Raw genomic sequence first — 23,767 nt, 5'->3', positions numbered from 1 at the left:
TATATATATATATATATATATATATATATATATATATATATATATATATATATATATATATATATATATATATATATATATATATATATATATATATATATATATATATATATATATATATATATATATATATATATATATATATGGTTGTTTAATATATATATATATATGGTTGTTTAATATATTTATAGATGGGGTTGTAAGAGAAGTAAATGCGAGGGTCTTGGCAAGAGGCGTGGAGTTAAAAGATAAAGAATCACACACAAAGTGGGAGTTGTCACAGCTGCTCTTTGCTGATGACACTGTGCTCTTGGGAGATTCTGAAGAGAAGTTGCAGAGATTGGTGGATGAATTTGGTAGGGTGTGCAAAAGAAGAAAATTAAAGGTGAATACAGGAAAGAGTAAGGTTATGAGGATAACAAAAAGATTAGGTGATGAAAGATTGAATATCAGATTGGAGGGAGAGAGTATGGAGGAGGTGAACGTATTCAGATATTTGGGAGTGGACGTGTCAGCGGATGGGTCTATGAAAGATGAGGTGAATCATAGAATTGATGAGGGAAAAAGAGTGAGTGGTGCACTTAGGAGTCTGTGGAGACAAAGAACTTTGTCCTTGGAGGCAAAGAGGGGAATGTATGAGAGTATAGTTTTACCAACGCTCTTATATGGGTGTGAAGCGTGGGTGATGAATGTTGCAGCGAGGAGAAGGCTGGAGGCAGTGGAGATGTCATGTCTGAGGGCAATGTGTGGTGTGAATATAATGCAGAGAATTCGTAGTTTGGAAGTTAGGAGGAGGTGCGGGATTACCAAAACTGTTGTCCAGAGGGCTGAGGAAGGGTTGTTGAGGTGGTTCGGACATGTAGAGAGAATGGAGCGAAACAGAATGACTTCAAGAGTGTATCAGTCTGTAGTGGAAGGAAGGCGGGGTAGGGGTCGGCCAAGGAAGGGTTGGAGGGAGGGGGTAAAGGAGGTTTTGTGTGCGAGGGGCTTGGACTTCCAGCAGGCATGCTTGAGCGTGTTTGATAGGAGTGAATGGAGACAAATGGTTTTTAATACTTGACGTGCTGTATATATATGTAAAGTTTCTCCTGCTCACAAAAACATGTCTTTGAAATGACCAGAAAATTGGAAAGAATGAGGGAAATATATAAAGCTTCAGAGAGAAGTAAGGAAACGAAAGAAGCTTCAGGAAGGGTGAAGATGGAAGAACAGAGGCAGAGAATAAGACAGACTGAAGAACGCATATAAAGGAGATTATTGTACACTCATGTATATAATTCAGGGCCTCAGATTCAAGAGTTGGATGCTTCAGAACACAGGTTATTTTATTGTGTTTACCTGGAGTTTACCTGGAGAGGGTTTTGGGGGACAACGCCCCCGCGGCTCGGTCTGAAACCAGGCCTCATGGTGGATCAGGGTCTGATCAACCAGGCTGTTACTGCTGGCCGGACGCAAGCTGACGAGCGAGTCACAGCCCGGTTGGTCAGGTACTGACTTTAGGTACCTGTCCAGTGCCTTCTTAAAGACAGCCATGGGTCTATTGGTAATCCCCCTTATGTATGCTGGGAGGAAGTTGAACAGTCTTGGGCCCCGGACACTTACTGTGTTATCTCTCAATGTTCTCGTGGCGCCTCTCTGTTGAAAGGTACAGGAAATGGTATCTTCAACTGCACAAAACGCACGTTTTATAGTTGAAAGAAAACTGAAAGACAGAGGTTGCAGAATAAGGCTCTACTGGGGGAACATATGACTGTTAGGTACAAGGACACAAGTGAAACTAATGACACATTTTATTGTGGCAACGTTTCGCTCTTCTGGAGCTTTGTCAAGTTGTTATAAACACTGCAGGAACACAGAGGGGATATATATACGTCCACGCTATTTGTAATAGTACTAGTAGCTATACACGTGTTTATTTGCCTAACATAATGTGGATAGTGCTACCCACATTATTACAACATATCACTGTGTTTAAAACTTCATAAAGTTATGAGTTTATCGTTGGAGCTCTACACTTAAAAAAAAAAACGTTGTCCCAATAAACGTTTCTGCTACCTGTTTTTTTTTTCTTCTACGTAAAAACAAAAATATTATTACAAAGTTTGTTGTAAAGTTTTCTATTTCCTCTTTGTATTTTATTAAAGGGAAATTGTAACGCTGTAAAGTTCAGTACTTATTTGTACATTACAGTAATATAAAATACTTTGTATCCAAACTTATCCTATAAAAATCTTCACGATTTTCTAAAAACTTATGTATAGAAGCTGTTCTTACAAATTAATAAACACACATAACAAAAATATGTATGATAAACAATCATTGAAAACAAATAAATGTTGAAAGTATAATTAAAAAATTAATCCAAATTATCTTGCAATAAGTAATAAAAACAAACTCACAGACACACACACACACAAACACACACACACACACAAAAAAAAAAAAAAAAACAGGCCGAGTGTCTAATCGACATGTGCCTAGGACAAAATGGTAACTAACACACACACACACACACACACACACACACACACACACACACACACACACACACACACACACACACACACACACACACACACACACACACACACACACACACACACACACACACACACACTTAATTTACCCAAGTGTTCATGCCTGTGTTTTTATCATACAGACTTACAGTGTCTGTCACTTACAAGGTACAAAATTCATCCGTCCATTTTTTTTTTGTGTTAACTCACAGAGAATCTCATTGAAAAATATATGTATAGCTTTGTTATAGGCAGAGGCCAGAAAAAAAACCATGTTTTATTTCTTTACACCTGTTGCCATGATCGACGGTTACAAAACGAAATTCCTGATGAATTATTCCGTACTTCTGTTACTAAACATTACTTACACACCGTACTTCTGTTACTAAACATTACTTACACACTGTACTTCTGTTACTAAACATTACTTACACACTGTACTTCTGTTACTAAACATTACTTACACACTGTACTTCTGTTACTAAACATTACTTACACACTGTACTTCTGTTACTAAACATTACTTACACACTGTACTTCTGTTACTAAACATTACTTACACACTGTACTTCTGTTACTAAACATTACTTACACACTGTACTTCTGTTACTAAACATTACTTACACACTGTACTTCTGTTACTAAACATTACTTACACACTGTACTTCTGTTACTAAACATTACTTACACACTGTACTTCTGTTACTAAACACTACTTACACACTGTACTTCTGTTACTAAACATTACTTACACACTGTACTTCTGTTACTAAACACTACTTACACACTGTACTTCTGTTACTAAACATTACTTACACACTGTACCTCTGTTACTAAACATTACTTACACACCGTACTTCTGTTACTAAACATTACTTACACACCGTACTTCTGTTACTAAACATTACCTACACACTGTACTTCTGTTACTAAACATTACTTACACACTGTACTTCTGTTACTAAACATTACTTACACACTGTACTTCTGTTACTAAACATTACTTACACACTGTACTTCTGTTACTAAACATTACTTACACACCGTACTTCTGTTACTAAACATTACTTACACACTGTACTTCTGTTACTAAACACTACTTACACACTGTACTTCTGTCACTAAACACTACTTACACACTGTACTTCTGTTACTAAACATTACTTACACACCGTACTTCTGTTACTAAACATTACTTACACACTGTACTTCTGTCACTAAACACTACTTACACACTGTACTTCTGTTACTAAACATTACTTACACACTGTACTTCTGTTACTATACATTACTTACACACTGTACTTCTGTTACTAAACATTACTTACACACTGTACTTCTGTTACTAAACATTACTTACACACTGTACTTCTGTTACTAAACATTACTTACACACTGTGCTTCTGTTACTAAACATTACTTACACACTGTACTTCTGTTACTAAACATTACTTACACACTGTACTTCTGTTACTAAACATTACTTACACACTGTACTTCTGTTACTAAACATTACTTACACACTGTACTTCTGTTACTAAACATTACTTACACACTGTACTTCTGTTACTAAACATTACTTACACACTGTACTTCTGTTACTAAACATTACTTACACACTGTACTTCTGTTACTAAACATTACTTACACACTGTACTTCTGTTACTAAACATTACTTACACACTGTACTTCTGTTACTAAACATTACTTACACACTGTACTTCTGTCACTAAACACTACTTACACACTGTACTTCTGTTACTAAACATTACTTACACACTGTACTTCTGTTACTAAACATTACTTACACACTGTACTTCTGTTACTAAACATTACTTACACACTGTACTTCTGTTACTAAACATTACTTACACACTGTACTTCTGTTACTAAACATTACTTACACACTGTACTTCTGTTACTAAACACTACTTACACACTGTACTTGTCACTAAACACAAAATACATACAGTACTTCTAACACTAAACACAATGTATATAAAGTGCAACATAACTCGATTTACCAAAAATTTAATTTTTTACAATGGACTACACTGATTTACCAAAGGTTATTTTAATACAAAGTTGCAGTAGTTAGTTGACTAGCTTGTGGGTTAGAAGAAATTCCATTCAGTATAATGTTTACAACAAATCTTCTTTACAGGATTACAGGATGAACTGTAAATCAGAAATACAGCACAATGTGTTTACTAACAAGAAAAACAGCAAACTTGTCAACGTCTTCGAAGGGAGAAAATTTTCTGAACACGTGATTCATACAGCAATGTCATCAGCAGACTGCAGTCTGCAACAATTAATACAGAGCAAACAAGCTCAAATGTAGTAAAAAAATAATCATTTTTACCTAACAATGGTGTTTTACCAACAATTATGAAGACAAACACAAAAGTTGCAAAACAAACTTTTGTTTGGGTAACTTTTCACTGTAAATACAGCTTCATCAAGTCAAAAACTTTTTTTCCCAACTTGTGTGTATATCTCCAAGACCCATTTTAATACATCTTAAATCACCTGAAATATATTCACACACTAATGCTAATTTGAAGAGAGATCACTTAAATACTAAGAGAAAGTGGGGGAAAAGAAGAGAGAGAGAGAGAGAGAAACAGAAATATATTTTTTTATTGGGTGTTAAGTATCTTCAACATAGAGGAGGTTGGTTCTAGCCGACATTATGCTAGTTGTTGATGGAACGGCTGTACAGATCCAAGCTATGAAAGCACGTAATGATGAAGAAAAGGATGGTGGAAGTCCACATGGCACACATAGAAGCCCGTACCATGGTAGATGATGAGACTGGAAGGTTATACTGGGACACCTGCAACGTAGACATGACCACATTTTTAATGTAAACTACGGACATATGTGGCGGGTTATCATATCACTAAGACCCGCGTCAGGAAACTCTCGTCCTGTTTCATGAAGAATCTTGCCCAACCTACAATGAAATGCTTTTTTTTGTGTGTGTGTGACTGAATCACGTCTGCAAAACCAGGTCATTACAAGTGTAACCAGCCCTCGCCTTCATCAGTCCTAATTTAGGGCCGGTGAAGCCAGTCATGGCATATCGTCCCGTATAACCAGATCCCAATTTTTGAAACAGTTTATTGTTACTTAGTTATCATAAAGCTGGGGTCCGGTCCATGGTCTCATTACCCAGGATGTGTAGGGATTATTATTATAATCAAGAGGGAGCGCTAAACCAGTAGGATTATGCAGCGCCTGTCGGGGTGGGGGGGGATGTGGAAGGCATCCAGGCTTCATATAGGGAACAGGAGCACAGATCCAATTCCCTAGATCAAGAGCCCCTCACCAACATAAGACCATAAGTAAGGAGGAGCACTGTAGTAGGCTTGTTAGCCCAAACTAGGCAGGTCCTTCACAAATCCAACCCACGAACAGAATAAACGCTACCCATGCAATAAGTTTTGACAATTCCATTTAATCACATCCCCTTGAAGGAACCTTCCTTGACGGGGGATGTGTAAGGAGTGCATTAAAATTTTATTATTAATAATAATAATCCAAGAAATTAGTACATACCCGAGTATTAAGTTTTTCGAAGCAGTCGCTGCCTTTGTTGTTGGCAGAGTTGAGATCCATGGCAGCGCAGGTGAGACGCATTCCTTCAGCCAAGGTGCAAGAGACTGCCAGCATCAGCAACGTGGAGATGATAATCCCAGCCACCACCATGTGGATGCTCACTGAAGGCTCATCGTCTCCTCTCGCCTGAAGAAAGCAACAATGCATCACAATCATCAGAAATGAAAAGATATGTTTTTATTCTTAACCAATATTATCATGAAAGAAAGACGTGCTTGACGTTCCAGCAATGGTATTTCGTTTAGTATTAAATACCAGAAGTTTTCGTAATTTTCCAGTGGCATTTCCAGTTGGATAGTTTCTTGTGAGTAGGAATGAGAGAGCTAGAAAAAGCCTGGAGTTAAATTTTCTCTCAAAGTGGCTATATTCCGAAAATAACAATAATGGAAGCAAATACGAAAGTTAATAAAATAAAAGTGAGTTTTACTTTACGGATGGAAATACACATACACACACACACACACACACACACACACACACACACACACACACACACACACACACACACACACACACACACACACACACACACACACACACACACACACACACATCAGTATATGCAATGAGATCACAGTAGAGGTGATATAATATACAAAACAACCACTGTGATAAAAATAAGGAAATCCCAAGAGCTTTCGTGATTTCGTAACAAATCACGAAAGTGCTTGGAAGTCCACAATTTTTTTACGCAGTGGTTGTATATATGTATATATACACATACAATTTTAAATACATAACCATGTTTTTAGCAAGTAGTTTTGAGTACCTTGATCCAGAAGACAATCCCAGTTATGAAAGCCAGTACCAGGGCAGCCACGCCACCGTAAGTCACCCAGGTACAGGTACCTACGTTAGTCCCGAAGCGGTACACGATCAGGTTGGAGGCAGTCTGAGAACGTTATGAAATATGAGGTGAATTCTATTAGCTAACGCTTAAAAAAATATTTATATGAGATTTTAACGTAATTATAATATAGTTTCTTTTTAATAAGTATTTCTCGTAGAAGATATGATGACAATAATATTGGTAACTGGCAATCCTAGTGGCGCTAAAGCTGACTTATGGCACTGAGCTTGACTCTATCATAATTACTGATTCTATGTCATGGTAACATAGTTTCCATGTATATACCTTTGTCTCTTTGTCAGTATTGATAACATATTGATAACATTACCTTGACAGCATTACCTTGGAGTAGAGGAAACACATTGGTGGACTGAGGTCGGACCAGTAGCGTGAGATGATGCCCATTGAGGTGATGCCAATGATGCCAGCAGCGAAGGCGCCGATGTACAGCAGAGGCATACCCATCTGGTACAGAACATCGCACCAGTGCCCATCTTCAGCCTCCGCCTTGGTGCGGCGATTCTCCACCCCTAGAAGATTCAAAGAAAAATACAGCGTTCTGTCCCGCTACTTTGACGAGTCTGCTGATTAGTGTACTGGTGGTGTGTGCAAGAGGGATGATTTGCGGTGATTGTATGTGTGTGTGGGTGTCAGTGTGTGTACTCACCTATTTGTGCTCAACTATTTGTGGTTGCAGGGGTCGATTCATAGCTTCTGGCCCCACCTTACTGATCGCTACTGTGTGTGTATATATATATGTGTGTGTGTGTGTACTTAATGAGTTCAACTCAGTTTTAGTGTGCCGGGGGTCGAGTTTCGGCATTATTCGTATCAATAATATTTGCTTACAAGTCAGTGTCTTTTGTCCTATACTTATGCACTGGGTCCAGGGTGATGCCCCGTCTCGAGTGGTTTACCGTTGTTCTTTTCCTATATTTTCAGTGATTCTGCTTTTTCATTACTCATGGAAATAGGCTGTAAACTCCCATGACTTGTGTCTAGCTCAGTAGCTTCGTACACTCGACCCTTTGTGGTGTTAAATCTGCCTAGAGTCTCTTGTTCTGAAAGCTTCTGATCCTCCATCTTGAAGGTCGTATTCAATTTTTATCGTTTCTAATATACTTCTCTCTCATCCTGCTAATGATCCTTTTCTCTTTTTCTTTCTACAGTCTTATTATTTGAGTCTTTAAAGCAATCTTTCTTTCTACAGATGAGATTTTCCCGATGAATTCAACGGTAGAAAATACTGTTTGAAGAACTTATGAGGTACGTCACCAAGGACGTCCAGCTGGTCGTGTTTTAAAGGATTGACGGATGGCTGTGACTGTTACTCTTGTGCTGACTTACCCGCTCGGGTTTAGCCCTTAATTTTAATTTTCCTCCCCGTCGAATACTTTGTTGTTGTTGTTGTTGTTAATGTATTATGTGAGGTGGTAAAATAAATTCTATACATATACATTTCCACAGAAAAAATATTTTACGTGTAGGATAATTCAGTAATCAAATTATGATAACCTTTAGTAAATGCATTCATGATTTTGGTATTTATGGGTAGAAAATGCAATTTTTTTTTAATACACAATGGATAATAAACAAAAGGCACAATACTATGACTGGAACAATACACAAATAACCAGTACATAAGACAGAGAAATTTACGACGACCTTCCGGTCCGACATCGCTGTATAGCCCTTGTGGCTTAGCGCTTCTTTTTGATAATAATAATAATAATAATAATAATAATAATTCCGGTCCGACTTACACCAATTATAAAGTCACATTAACACAAAAAAAATGAATGAGACAGTAAGCTTCTCTCTCCTATGTTGGGGCTATTTGTGTAATACATAATTTCTGAGCGCAGATTCAAGGAATCTTTTCTGTGTGTCGTTCTTCTTGGCGATTAGTAGTGAACCTTTCCAATTTAAGCGTTTGTGAGGTTCTCAGCTTTAACAACGCCTGTATCTCGCAAATGCTTAATTGGAAAGACACGGTATTAATTGTCAAGGGGAACGACTACCTTTAATGAGATAGAGACTTATATAGTGTCAACACTGTTGTTTGGTTAGTAATTGGATGGGTGAGCATATTCCTGTATCCTCGTCCCCAGTTATTATTTTCATTATATTCACGACTTTGGAAACGGGAAATTGTCAGGTTTGATCCGAGGAAGAGAAGGGTGGCCTCCAGTGTCAAGGGATTCTTATCTTGGAGTACCCTGATAAGACGTGAGTTTTATATACCAAATGATTGAGAGGGAGATTCTGGGGCTTAGCGGACGGAGGATCGAGCCTCCAACACTCCTTACGCTGAATGACCCGCACGGATTTAGCGCTTTATTCATTTTTAATTGTATCCAGAGGTAAACGGCATACCTTGTTGCAATAAGCAAAGATCTGTATTTCAAATTAATAATCATCTGATAAGGAAACTGTAACCAATGAAGCCTAAATGCACAGTGTAACAGAAAATGTATAGGCCTATAGTTTGAATCCTAACATTATAGGACGCCTGGGGAGGGAGAAATTTCAAGGGCGCACACTGGTGGCGCACTGGACGCTGCGAGGAAGACGACCTTTGGAAACATTATTATGCTGTAAATTGGTTGTAATTATAACCATAATTTTTAAAGGGGGTGGAGGGGTAAGCCAGCGGAAGGTCTCGGTCAAATAACCAAAATCTCTAGCTTTGGGTCATCATATGACTTAGACCCGCGTCAGGAAACACTTGTCCTGTTTCTTAACGAACTTTACCTAACCTAGCCTCTGGAAACAATTCTTTAATGCCAATAGCAACTTTCTCAGCGGTTCACGGTAGAAGAATTCCAAGTTATTTCCACGGGTACATAAAAAATTTTTTGGGTTTAGCACTTTGAAAATTTCTAACGATTTTCACGCCTTTCCACTTCCCGGCTAGATTATATTAATTTACGTTCTGATTTCAAAATGAAATAAAAACATCATTGGTGCTGAAAAAGATCATCCATACTCCGGGCTGTTCGAGACGTATGAGTAATTCTCCAGGAAGTACCTGAGTTTTAGACGGCTGATGTGGATCACATCATGGGTTGAGGAGTAGCATACCTTAGTATACTTTAGTATACCTTAATATACCTCTGTTCATTTCAAGTGGGATATAAAATAAGCTGAGTTAGAATTACAGTTCTTAGCCTATAAACTGAGCCTCGAAAATGTGTAAATATAATAAGAGGCAATTAATACAGTTACTGCAGGTATCACTTACTCATTTCACCGCGCCGCATTATTGTAGTTGAGTCCGAAGACCCGCAAAAGATACGGTAGTCACTGAATCACAAGCACACGTACGCAACTTCCCTGCTCGAACAAGTTTTCCAGATTGACACAGAACTTTTTATGTGTACGCCTCTGCTAATACGTCCTTTGTTGCGATAAAGATAAGTTTGTTCCAGTGCGTGTGGAAGTTTTAGAGGTGTGTCTCAGGCGGTGGAAATGAGTCAGCGAGGAATACGGTGCAGATCGTCCCGGATCTTTCTTACAACTGAATAGCGTCGTGCGTGTGGGACAACACAGCTCTTGTTATCAAGGATTATAATAAGATAAGATATGATCATTTGCTGGAGTGCCTCGTGAACCTTTGGCTAACGAGACCACATTTCTCACATTTTATTAACAACAGGTTGTGACTGAAGGTAAGTTATACCTTACTAGACAATCAGTCTAGATCTAACTCAACAGTTACTGGTGATATTTTCCCCTTTTTGGATATGAAGTGATAATATCGGTATAGAGAGTTTATTTCTCACAAATATTCGTACGTTTCATATCATTTCAAAGCATCTCTGATAGATTTTATTTTTTTAAATTTTAATATTTCCAAGAATGTTTCCGCTAAACAATTTTCAACCAGAGTTAAAGTACACAAACGTCCAGCAAATTACAGAGAACTTTGTCTGAGCCAGAAAACACAGAATTAAGGAATGTAGCCTATATGGTCGCTACTAGTTCAATTTCCTCAGCAACTCTGGCACCAATAACAGTCTAACACTTACATAAATTCCTCCCAGGAACCATATTATCAAGACGCAATAAACGGTCTTTCGTAATTAAAACCACATAACCTCCCGTGTTTATGCCTTCCTGTATCTATAAAATTTTATACACTGTCTCCAGAATAGTGGCGGGGCAGAAATGGATGTGTAGGCTTAGCAGGTAAAATGAAGACCACCTACATGGATACAAACAGGAAAAATCTAAACGAAAGAAGTCACAGAGGCTAGAAGTAGCAAGTAGTAGAGTGCCGCAAGGGTAACTCTTAGGGTCGACTGTGTTTTTCATGTGTAAACTACATTGTCAACTGATTATACTCGTTGATAATGCATGCGTGAACATAATGCAGTCAGTATATTTGTAGGGACGGTTAAATTGAGCTCAAATACTAAGTGCGAAACGAGAGGCATGAACTCTTTGTACGCTATTAGGTAGCGACCGGCTTTAAGTGGAGTGTAAAATCTTGCTCCGGTAACCCAGAGGATCCGTAACCATTTACTGCCCATCATTTCACACAGACCCGTGTCAGGAGATGCATGTCCTGTTTCCTGATGAACGAAGTGGAGAACTCTTAATCCCATGTTTCCACGACCTGAACCTTTAACAGAGGACGGAAATTATTTGCTATATCATTCATTTCACGAAGAGAATTGATAGTTTTACGAGATGTTTTAAACCCATAAGGAACAGTGTCTGGGGGAACAAGAAGAATTCAAGTTTGATCTATGGATATTTTATGCAAAGAAATGTTAGAATAACTAGCTACTTCTCTGTAGAGACTGTCTAACGATACATGCTCTACTAGGAGATTTCCAGGCAACGATATGGAAATACAAAAGTACTGAGAGACATAATGGAGCCGCTACCGGATGGAAGTGAAAATAAGAGTCATTTACACACTGTTGTTGGCATCAGAGTAGGAAAATCTATAACTACAGCTTGACTATATCACCTAGCCTGTGACTGCTGAAGTACAACTAACAGTAAAACCGCAAAACAGGCTGAGGAACTCATTTCCTCAAACTCCTCCTCTCCTTACCCATTTCTACTTTGTATTGGACTAATGAAGCCACTGTGTGGCGAAACGTTTCCTTAATAAAGATTCCCATATGTTGCATAAGTGTCTCAGTCTTCAACTTGTCGGTTTTCAAAACCATTTATCACACAGAAGTAAAACAAATGGAAGGGACCGCAGGGAACTCCTGGTGTACTGGATGAACCAACCTGTGATTATACCTTAATTATACCCTAACTGTGCCCAGTGGTAGAATAAATGGAAGGACAGCTTGTGCTGGACCAACTAGGCTGTGTCTGATTCAACTCTTACACTGTCGGTAAGTAGTCTCCATTGGACCGATATTCGTAAAAAAACAGGATTTAATCGAAAGTTAAATGGAACAAAGAGATTACTTCACATTGCTTTATATATTGCTACTTATACTTTGCACTTCTCTTTGCCTTTTCTAGGAAAGATAATGATTTGCGTGAGTACTGTTACTTGCAGTCGGGATATTGTCTGTTCTTCTTGGAAAAAGCGAGAAAGACGCCATACGATTTTATTATTTAGCCACTGTTTCTACGGGTGGTATCTGAGGATAAAATGTGTAAAAGATGGGATTAGTGTTCTAACAGCCTTCAGTAAAAGTCTCAGAATATATCCTTGAAGTATTATATATTTCGAGGCTGTGGGTCCCCGCACTTGGACCTACGGGAGAACCTTTCCTTCTGTATAACACTAATATAAGTTGTAATCTAATGTTATCTAATTGAAACGCTAAATATTTTTTCCAGTGTGGTGTTGATTGAACTATACTGATTAAACTCTAGAAATAATGACAGTGGGGTTAAAAAATGTAGCGACACAGATAATTATTATTATTATTATTATTATTATTATTATTATTATTATTATTATTATTATTATTATTATTATTATTATTATTATTATTATTATAAAAAGAAGCCTTAAATTCCTGGGGATCATTCAACTTGACACTGAAAAGGTGACGTTGTCTATTACCAACACAGGTAGCAATTTCAAGGCCCGTCGCCCATGGCGGTAACCAAGGTCAAGAATCAGAGATTATCCTGACAATAAAAAGCGCAAGACAAACACACAAGTGGAAATTTTTCTTCATCCTTATATTCCTTAACAACTATGTACAATATTTACAAAGTTAAATTAGCAGTATAACGATACGACAGATCAAAGAGTCGCTCATGACAGGAGTGATCTGGACCACTGAGTCTGACTCACATCCAGGCAGCCAAGGACAACATCACCTTGGCTGAGGGAGCCGACACTAAAGCTACTAGTGGGTTGTACTGGACAATAATTCAGCAGGAGGGGCCCCAGAACTGCTATACTCTGAGTTCTCAGTTCGCTGGTCGGGAGAGCATGCCGAGGGGTGTATCATGAACATCGAATGTATGTAAAATACGCGTCTCGCTTGGTTTCTGAACTAATAGATCCTAAAGGTCATGTTTATATTATTTGTTTGTGGATAGTGACCTCTATGATAAAGCAGTTATGTAGATTACAATGTCAATGTTATTGTCGTCTTATCTTAATGAGAAAGAGAAAAAGAGAATGTGGACAAGTAATATTATAAAAGTGGGCATTTGAAATTGATTTTGAAAAATAAGATCCCAAATATAGATGACCTTTACAGTGAGAAGGTTAAGATAAAACGCTGTTTATTCCACGTGACCTTCCTGGCTGCCTGTCTTACTTTTATCACGCTGAGCCTCTTTCCCTCCCTACCCCTTTTTTTCAACTTCACCCTTTTCCCCTTTCTCCCTGTCTCTCTTTCCCCTCCCTACCTTTCTAACATTCACTCCTCTCGTTCTTTCACCATATCTCTCTCTCCCTCTCCTCTCCCTTTTCCCCCTCCGCACACTTTTCTTCATCCCTTCCCCTCACTTCCAACCGTATGTATACACAGAGTGATGCACACCTCTCTGTGTATGTATTCCTGTACAATAAAACACACACACCCTTCAGTGCAGAGTTACACTAAGAAATACACCTCGCTCAGTACATGCACTAAAAGATATGCATCTCTGTATATTTACATACATGCATATATATATATATATATATATATATATATATATATATATATATATATATATATATATATATATATATATATATATATATATATATATATATATATATACGCTAGTATATCGGTTAAATACTCTGTAAACAGAAGTCCATCTCCTTGCTTGTTTTACAGTCATGTCACGAGCAGTTGTTTCGATCTTGTAAATGATTAAAAGATTGCCTGGCTGCGCTAGTAGCCTTCCCGTCTGGCACTTAACGAACAGAGGATCGAGCCTTCATTACTTGCGCTAAATAACCTCCACGTATTTAGCGATTAAACCGGAATAATAACTGGGAGTAAACTACTGAGCGAATACATAAATAAATGAGAGCAGCAACAGCAAAAATGAGATTATAAAAAATGCTTCAAATCACTCTAAATCGTCGAAATATTCAATAAAATAACTTTTTGCTTTCAATTTCAGATTTTAAATCATTTGAGTCTAAGAAATTATCGTTCGATTCTAAGCAGTTTTTTTTATTTGGTATTCTGACTGTATAATAATATTTTGTTTTTGTCAAAATATTTTAATTTTAGTGGTAAGCGTGTGTATTTGTCAACACAAGATGTGGTGGAGGCTCGATACTCCGTTTACTAAAAGCGATAAAGGTACTGTACTCTCGGGGTTACTGGTTACTTGAAAGACAGATTACTCAAGAGCTGAGTGACTGGACACTACTCGTACTGATCACAAACAACTTAGTATCAGTACAGTGTTGCGTCAGACATTTAAGAAGATTAAAAACAATTGTTCGCGTTCCATTGTGACACCTAGACCTTCATTATATAAAATGTTATGCAACTGATTTACAGGATAACATAATAGAAAGTAGATTTTTGTGGACTTTTGTAGAGTTAAGAAATTGTCTTTAAGTTACTCAGTCAGGGTAGCATTAGTCTTAGGATTCACTGCAATCTAATGTTGTGGTCTACCCATAGTTGAGGTACTTTAGAACGTAAGATAAGATTTTGGCTGGATTTTTAACCAGGAGGGTTAGCCAACTAGGATACCGCAGTGCGTCATCGGGAACTGTCTTATTTCCACTGGGGTCCTTTAATTTTGTCTTCCAGGATGCAACCGATAACGGTCGACTAGCACCCAGGTACCTACTTGTTAGGTGAACAGGGACAGCAAATATAAGGAAAAAGCGCACCATTTTCTCCCTTGCCGGGGATCAAACCACAGACACTCTGTATGCGAGCTGAGTGAGTTATCAACCGAGCCACTGGACACCAGTCTTATCGGTGAATGAGTCAACATTTGTAAAACTCGTGTCAGGTGGCAATGTGTTACTTTCCGTCGAATAAACCCCCAATAGCATTCTCTATGTTAAATATATAACCGCGGGGGCGTTGACCCCCGATACCCTCTCCAGGTAAACTCCAGGTAAACGTCTTTCATATTTACACTTTGGGAATGTAAACAGAGAGGTGAAAATATACCTCAGTGAAACACACAGCAGCAACACCTGAGGACAGGTACTGGTAGATTCGCCAGGACAGGTCTTCGCCCGGGTCTTCTCCATGGGGTGACCCGGCAAATACCTGAGTGTTTTCAGGTGTTTGCGCACACGGTGAAGTGTTCTTAGAACACCAGATAATCTATATCAAACTCTAGCGACAGGAATTTTAGTGACTTCGTGGTCAAGAAAACACAAAAACCTAAGCAAGCATTCTTTGAGGTGTTTCCGTGACAAGGAAATTGGAAAAAAAAACTTCAAAAACGTTTCTCCCCAGTTTTCTTACATTAGTTGCGACAAAAATAATAACTAATTCAGCGTAGTAACAGTGATAACAACTGTGGTAATAACAGTAATAATAGTGTTTAACGGTAGTAGGAACAGTATCAATAACAATAGCAACTGTGATTAAACGTAGTAGCAACAGAATTAGTAACAATAGTAGAATCGGTGATTAACGGTACTTAATGTAATAGCAGTGAATAATAGTTCTGTTAACGGCGAGGAATGGTGATTAGCAGTAGCTGCAACGTTGAATGATGTTACCAGTAACTGCGATGAACCGCAAAGAATGCAGAACAAAGTCCACGAACCCGGACACCTCAGGAACACAATGGACCCAAAGTCAAGGGCTGGCTGCCCCTGAGTCGTACTCATGGCGATAACGAAGAAAAACTACAGGCGTTGAATACTCCTAGAGTCTGTTTAAATCCCTAGGTTATTGTGAGCGAAGCCTTAACAATTTCTTGCCAAAGAAGACTCCTCTGGTCCTTGATCTACATTTGATGAGTTCCCCGAGAATTTCTACTCAAGGAGCTCGGTCATGGTCCAGGCTCGTCTGGTGCGTGCCTGGTGGGTAAACTACACCTATAGTAAACTATTCGCTCGCTCTATACATTTATTACTCAAATTTGGCGTCTACAAGTTCCGATTAGAGTGAAATGTTGTAGCAATAAAATCTTCAGCTAGGCTTCTCACAGCAGCGTGAAAATTACTTCCCTGTGTAAATTTGTACTCATTCACCTCCTATCCATGATGAGAGGTAAGCTGCTACATTATTTATGTGTTTAATAACAGCTATCGAACTGTGGTTGTTAGAACAGCCATCAGCAAAGTAAACCGCTGCCCCACAGGAAGTGACTAAAGATTATTATTATTTATTTCCGTAGTTTTTTCTCATATTCCGTTCGTTTTACAGTGAACTGTTATCGGCAGATATGCAGCGAGGCTTGTGATGTGTTATCATATGAACCACTAATCTTATCAGGCGATAGCAAGATACCCGGACGCTGCCTCATACACGGACACTCGTTTGTCACAAACTCATGTATGAACCTGACATAACTAGTAAGCTATTACCTGGAGTTTACCTGGAGAGAGTTCCGGGGGTCAACGCCCCCGCGGCCCGGTCTGTGACCAGGCCTCGTGGTGGATTAGGGCCTGATCAACCAGGCTGTTACTGCTGGCTGCATGCAATCCAACGTACGAGCCACAGCCCGGCAGGTCAGGTACCGACGTTAGGTGCTTGTCCAGTGCCTGCTTGAAGACTGCCAGGGGTCTATTGGTAATTCCCCTTATGTATGCTGGGAGGCACTTGAACAGTCTTGGGCCCCTGACACTTATTGTGTTGTCTCTTAACGTGCTAGTGACACCCCTGCTTTTCATTTGGGTGATGTTGCATCGTATGCCGAGTCTTTTGCTTTCGTAGTGAGTGATTTTCGTGTGCAAGTTTGGTACTAGTCCCTCTAGGATTTTCCAGGTTTATATAATCATGTATCTCTCCCGCCTACGTTCCAGGGAGTACAGGTACAGGAGCTTCAATCGCTCCCAGTAATTGGGGTGTTTTATCTCCGTTATGCGCGCCGTGAAGGTTCTCTGTACATTTTCTAGGTCAGCAATTTCACCAGCCTTGAAAGGTGCTGTTAGTGTGCAGCAATATTCCAGCCTAGATAGAACAAGTGACCTGAAGAGTGTCATCATGGGCTTGGCATCCCTAGTTTTGAAGGTTCTCATTATCCATCCTGTCATATTTCTAGCAGCTGCGATTGATACAATGTTATGGTCCTTGAAGGTGAGATCCTCCGACATGATCACTCCCAGGTTTGACGTTAGCTTTTCGCTCTATTTCGTGGCCAGAATTTGTTTTGTACTCTGATGAAGTTTTAATTTCCTCATGTTTACCATATCGGAGTAATTGAAATTTCTCATCATTGAACTTCATATTGTTTTCTGAAGCCCATTGAAAGATTTGGTTGATGTCCGCCTGGAGCCTTGCAGTGTCTGCAATGGAAGACACTGTCGTGCAGATTCGGGTGTCATCTGCAAAGGAAGACACGGTGCTGTGGCTGACATCCTTGTCTATGTCAGATATGAGGATGAGGAACAAGATGGGAGCGAGTACCGTGCCTTGCGGAACAGAGCTTTTCACTGTAGCCGTATCAGACTATACTCTGTTGACTCCTACTCTCTGTGTTCTGCTTGCTACCATGAATCGTATAGTAGAAATGCAGCAAGTATCTCAGTAGTGACTGTTTTGACAGTCATGAGAGCGTGTAACGGTGTCCCGTAGCTCGGTTGGTAGATCACTTAGCTAGCACTGAGGTCCGAGGTTTGATCTCCGGTACTGGTAAAAATATTAGGGCGTGTTTCCTAAAGACACCTGCCGTCCCTGTTCACCTATCAGCAAGTAGATACCTGGGTGTCAGTCGACTGGTGTGGGTCGCATCCTGGTGACAAAACCTAAATTGCCCGAAATGCTCTGCATAACTAGAGGCTTTATTGATTATTATTATTATTATTATTATTATTATTATTGATTCTGTAGTTACTACTAGAGCCTAGTAGTTAAACATGGGTTATTCTACCTTAATTCTACTTAATGTACCACTGGTGTATTCCCAAAACTTTCTGGGGCCCTGGTAACTAGTGTACAAATTTATACTTCCGACAGTAAAATATTTGAATAGTTTCCTGAATAAAGATAACTATTATTGCTGTTCCCATTAGCTCTTGACGAGAAAGAGAATAGTTTACCCTGCAAGAAATAATTTCTAGCGTGCTCTCTTGACGCAAATGTGCTAGAGAAAATTACAAAAATAAAGGGTAGACTTAGCCATAGTTAGATTACTATTTTGTTTGGATTGTTGACTCGAAGAATTAGTAACCAGATAAATCCAAAACTCAAGAGCCACTTAATATGGCTTAATGGGTTATTTCCCCTTGTGGTGGTGGTGATGGTGGTTGTATGAGTGGTCGTGTCGTCATCAAGGACACCAATATAAATAAATCATTTTGACTTTTTTGGGTTATCCTAGGTAATCTATACCCATGCTGGTCTGTATAATAATTTATATAATTTTTTATGTGTACCTATACGTCAAAGACTTACTATGTACATTGACGTAGTACTTTTATTATAGATGTTGTGTACACTTCCAATTAGATAAATGTCCTTCACGTTTAGTGACATCTGGTCAATGCCATTTTGGAACCCACAGCCAATAATGATCATCATAAATCATAAGTCACAAGACAGCCAGACACCTTAACAATCGGGTCTCGAGTCTTTATTCGGCAGAAGCAGAGGTATGTATATTGAGAGGTGTATTTCTCAAGTTTATTCGCCGAGAATTTGCTTTAGTCTCTTATTTGTTTTAGGAATTATAATATTCTTGATAACTGGCAACTAATTTGCCCAAAGGTTTCTATACGCAAGATATCCGAAAATTTTTAAACATGGTAATATAGGAAACAGAAGGGCAATCGTCTTGCAGTTTTAGTGCTCTCTCTCTAGCTCTTGGGCCGTTTCCAACAGAGGGTGACCCGAAAGAGAAGAAACACTTTCATCATCATTCACTCCATCACTGTCTTGCCAGAGACACGCCTACACTACAGTTAAAAAAACTGGAACATATCTCCACCCCTTCTTCGGAGTGCAGGTACTGTACCTTCCACCTCCAGGACTCGAGTCCGGCTAACCGGTTTCCATGAACCCCTTCAAAAATGTTACTTTGTTCCCACTCCTGAGATATCTCTCCGCAGAGTATCTAATTCATGGTGAAATTTAACTCATTCAGGACATAGCCACTTAATATATCATAAAAAGGATTTTCTATGGGCTTTGCGAACTATATCAGTCGCCTGTGGAGATTTTAAATCGCATATATGCACTTATCGAAAGAAATCAGATATAGCATAACAGCGAATTCTCGTAAACTAATCCGCGTAAAGGTAGATAGAGACTCTTAAATAATTTTGAACTATCTTCCTATGGAAATAAGTAAGGACCCCAATGGAAATAAGTCACTCTGTCTGACTTTTTTGGGTTATCCTAGGTTCTCTACACATATGCTGCTATGTATGATAATTCTATGTAACTGTATTTGTGTATACCTGAATAAACTTACTTACTTACTTACTTACTTACTTACTTACTTACTTACTTGCTGATAGTGCTAGTGGTAGTGTTGTCACTGCGAACAGTGGTAAATTATGCAGTAAAATAACTTGCCTATTGATTGTGTATTGTGTACACTACCGATTAGATGAGACCAAGTCCAACATATATAATTTGATACCTGGTCGATACCTTTTTGGAACCTTCAGTGGATATTACTATTCATAAGCCGTAAGTCACAACGCAGCCAAACTCGTTTGCGATAGGATGTCGAGTCTCCATTCGAGTGCATCTGAAATATACTTAGAGGCGTATTTCTCTCACCGTATATACGCCGAGAGTTCCTCATAGTCTCCACCTATACGAATTCTTGATTGATAGCAACTAATATACCCAAAGGCAGGTGCTAATAACATTCAGAAGTTGAAGTAGCTAAAGTAGAATGATGTAAAGGGATATCAGAACTTCTGTGAATATGTTAACAGAGGAAATGGAAAAGTCCTCGTCTTTCAGATATATTATTTTATTTCTACAGTTCATCGGGATATTTCCGTACAGGTGGTCCAAGGCTCACAATTCGTACAGGTATAGCATGTTCCTTTGCCTCTGGGCAATCTTCGCCCAAACATTCACAGTGGGCATGGGATTTGTAAACAATAAAAAAGTTTTTCAACCGAACATGACAGCAGAGATTGGAAGCAAAATCCAAGTGTATACTTTTAATATGTCACTCATCTTTCGGCTTTCACTCCCGAGTTTCATGTTGGCCAAGTCGAAGGAGCTGGAAGAAATACTAACGGAGTTGTGGAAGTTACCCACGAGCATACTTAGAAAAAAGTGGTACCAAAAGAAGAAGTATGTTGTTTTTGTGATATTTGTTTTATGTAACGTTTCTTGGGGGATATACTATTTAGCAATTTTTGCAAAGATGAACAATGGTTTTGAGATAATAAGTTCTTTCGCCTTCATCATCTTTGTCCACCTTTTCATGAGTGTTCCTATAAATCTCCTGGATGAGGTTCTCCAGTATCTTGCAGAACACCTCCTCAACACAACACAAGACCTGGTTGACACCTCTACACGGCTCCTCGCTAACAGCCAAGAAGAGATATTTCTTTGCTCTGACGGCGTCTCCATTTTAAAACCTCCCTTAAGAACTCTTATATCAACCTTTCACTCTTTTGAATGTCAAATTCATCAAGTGAGTATCATAATAACTCATATAATATATATATATATATATATATATATATATATATATATATATATATATATATATATATATATATATATATATATATATATATATATTATATATATATATATATATATATATATATATATATATATATATATATATATATATATATATATATATATATATATATATACATGTATATATATGTAGAACAGTAGAATTCCAAGTGCTTTCGTGATTTCTTACATTATCAAGAAAATATTCCTTGATAATATGAGAAATCATGAGAGCGCTTGGAGTTCTACTACTCCATATTACTATATTCTATATTACTAATAAAAATACTTTAGGAACTTTCTAAATATGTTTCAGTGAATTAATCAAGCAGTTTGTATATATTCTGATGAGTAATCTCCTTTGAAGTATATACACCGAGATTGTCAGTACACATTCAATACACTTCTAGAAGTGAATATCTCAGTGACTCGTGAAAAGGTGACATGAAGCCTTAATTAATTTCCCACAGGCCGATAAACTTTAAACCCGTAAAACCAACCGCTAATCCACCTTTTTGATGTGAATAATGTCACTGACTTTTAAAGATCTTATTAATTCTTTCATTTCTTTGAGGTTCGGGTTCTTCAGAAGAAACTTGAGGAATATTTCTTTGAAATTGTCAGTGTGAACTTGGTTCTAAGTCTCTTGGTGGCCATAACCTCTTCCTATGGTGTACTGAGTAACAAGTTAATGGATGGAAACTCTGGTTCACTGCTGGGAACCGCTTGTATGTCCATTGTGTTCCTCTGTCACATGGGGCATACATATGTGAATGAGGTGAGATTTTTATTACAAATGCATTATTATAATTATTATTATTATTATTATTATTATTATTATTATTATTATTATTAATTTGTTATTATTATTATTATTATTATTATTATTATTATTATTATTATTATTATTATTATTATTATTATTATTATTATTATTATTATTATTAATTTGTTATTATTATTATTATTATTATTATTATTATTATTATTATTATTATTATTATTATTATTATTATTATTGTTATTATTATTATTATTATTATTATTATTATTATTATTATTATTGTTATTATTATTATTATTATTATTATTATTATTAATTTGTTATTATTATTATTATTATTATTATTATTATTATTAGTAGTAGTAGTAGTAGTAGTAGTATTAGTAGTAGTAGTAGTAGAAGTAGTACTAGTAGTAGTAGTAGTAGTAGTAGTAGTAGTAGTAGTAGTAATAATAGTAATAATAGTAGTAGTAATAGTAGAAGTAGTAGTAGTAGTAGTAGTACTAGTAGTAGTAGTAATAGTAGTAGTAATAGTAGTAGAAGTAGTAGTAGTAGTAGTAGTAGTAGTAGTAGTCGTAGTAGTAGTAGTAGCAGTAGTAGTAGTAGTCGTAGTAGTAGTAGTAGTAGCAGTAGTAGTAGTAGTAGTCGTAGTAGTAGTAGTAGTAGCAGTAGTAGAATTTTAAAATTCAAGTCAAGCGATAACTCATTGTATTAATAATTTTGTGAAAATCAGTCTGAAAATCAAGAAATTTTTACATGTGACATTCGAAAATAATACTAAGTACAGACTTGCCTTATATTAATTGATGTGGGTATATGGATTAAGTTTTAACATATGACCAATATCAGCAAAATTGGTTTAAGTTACTAAGTTATAGTGTAAAATAAACAAAATTAATTCTATTAAATTAAATGCATATTTAATCAATGGATATGGTAATTATTTCATTTTAAACGGCAGTTTATTATGCTTGATATACTTGGCTAATTATGAATTACAAATACGTCATATTACCGTGTGTTATACTGAGAGGTATACGTTTCTAAGTGTATATACACTAAGAAGTTTACATCTGTTGGTATATATACACCGAAAGAAGCATGTCTCTCACTTTATATATCCTCTTCATTTACTGTATCTCCTTATTAAGGGATTAAAATCTCCTTGGCCAGTGGCGAACAGATTACACGCAGCTTTGATAAAACTCGTTAGTCAAAACACTAACCATTTATCCAACCCATCCCCTCAAGGAAGGTTCCTTGATGTTGGTGAGGGGCTCTTGATTTAGGGAATTGGATCTGTGCTCCAGTTCCCCAAATTAAGCCTGAATGCCTTCCACATCCCCTTTCCCAGGCGCTGTATAATCCTCCGGGTTTAGCGCTTCCCCTTGATTATAATAATAATTATCCAACCCATGATACTACTAGCTCAACTATTGTACTTAAACTTCATCAAGACAAATCAATTTAATGAACTGAATTTACCATAGTATTCAAGGGTACAATCTTTACTTACGAGTGTTAACAAATAATTTAATATAATACTGCGGTTAGTGTATACAAATTATTTTCAAAATATATTTTTTTTCTTCAGATATTGGTGAGAGTAATGAAAAATACTTTATCATTCTAGTTGAAAGTATTTTAAATGTAGATATATTTTTTCGTACTGCAATAACTTCAGGTGACTGATATATATTTACTAAATTTCAATATATCAGAGGCAGAAAATTTTGCAGGTTCA

General features: G+C 37.4%; 2 protein-coding genes across 2 annotated transcripts in view; one reads left to right on the top strand and one right to left on the bottom strand.

Moving 5' to 3' along the window:
• Window positions 1-23,767, top strand: part of Gbs-76A (Glycogen binding subunit 76A) — a 579,812-nt gene that overhangs the window by 467,835 nt on the left and 88,210 nt on the right. The window lies entirely within an intron of this gene.
• On the bottom strand, window positions 1,777-10,523 carry LOC128700365 (uncharacterized). The gene is made up of 6 exons (XM_070100105.1): window positions 10,235-10,523; window positions 7,333-7,520; window positions 6,910-7,032; window positions 6,081-6,266; window positions 4,462-5,355; window positions 1,777-4,239 (listed from the first exon to the last, which is right to left on the bottom strand). Exons 1-5 carry the CDS (start codon window positions 10,251-10,253, stop codon window positions 5,215-5,217), a joined length of 657 nt encoding a protein of 218 aa, XP_069956206.1. The 5' UTR covers window positions 10,254-10,523; the 3' UTR covers window positions 1,777-4,239; window positions 4,462-5,214.

Source organism: Cherax quadricarinatus, chromosome 71, assembly GCF_038502225.1.
Source record: "Cherax quadricarinatus isolate ZL_2023a chromosome 71, ASM3850222v1, whole genome shotgun sequence".
NCBI classification, from domain to species: domain Eukaryota; kingdom Metazoa; phylum Arthropoda; class Malacostraca; order Decapoda; family Parastacidae; genus Cherax; species Cherax quadricarinatus.
This window is presented reverse-complemented; position numbering and strand designations above follow the sequence as displayed.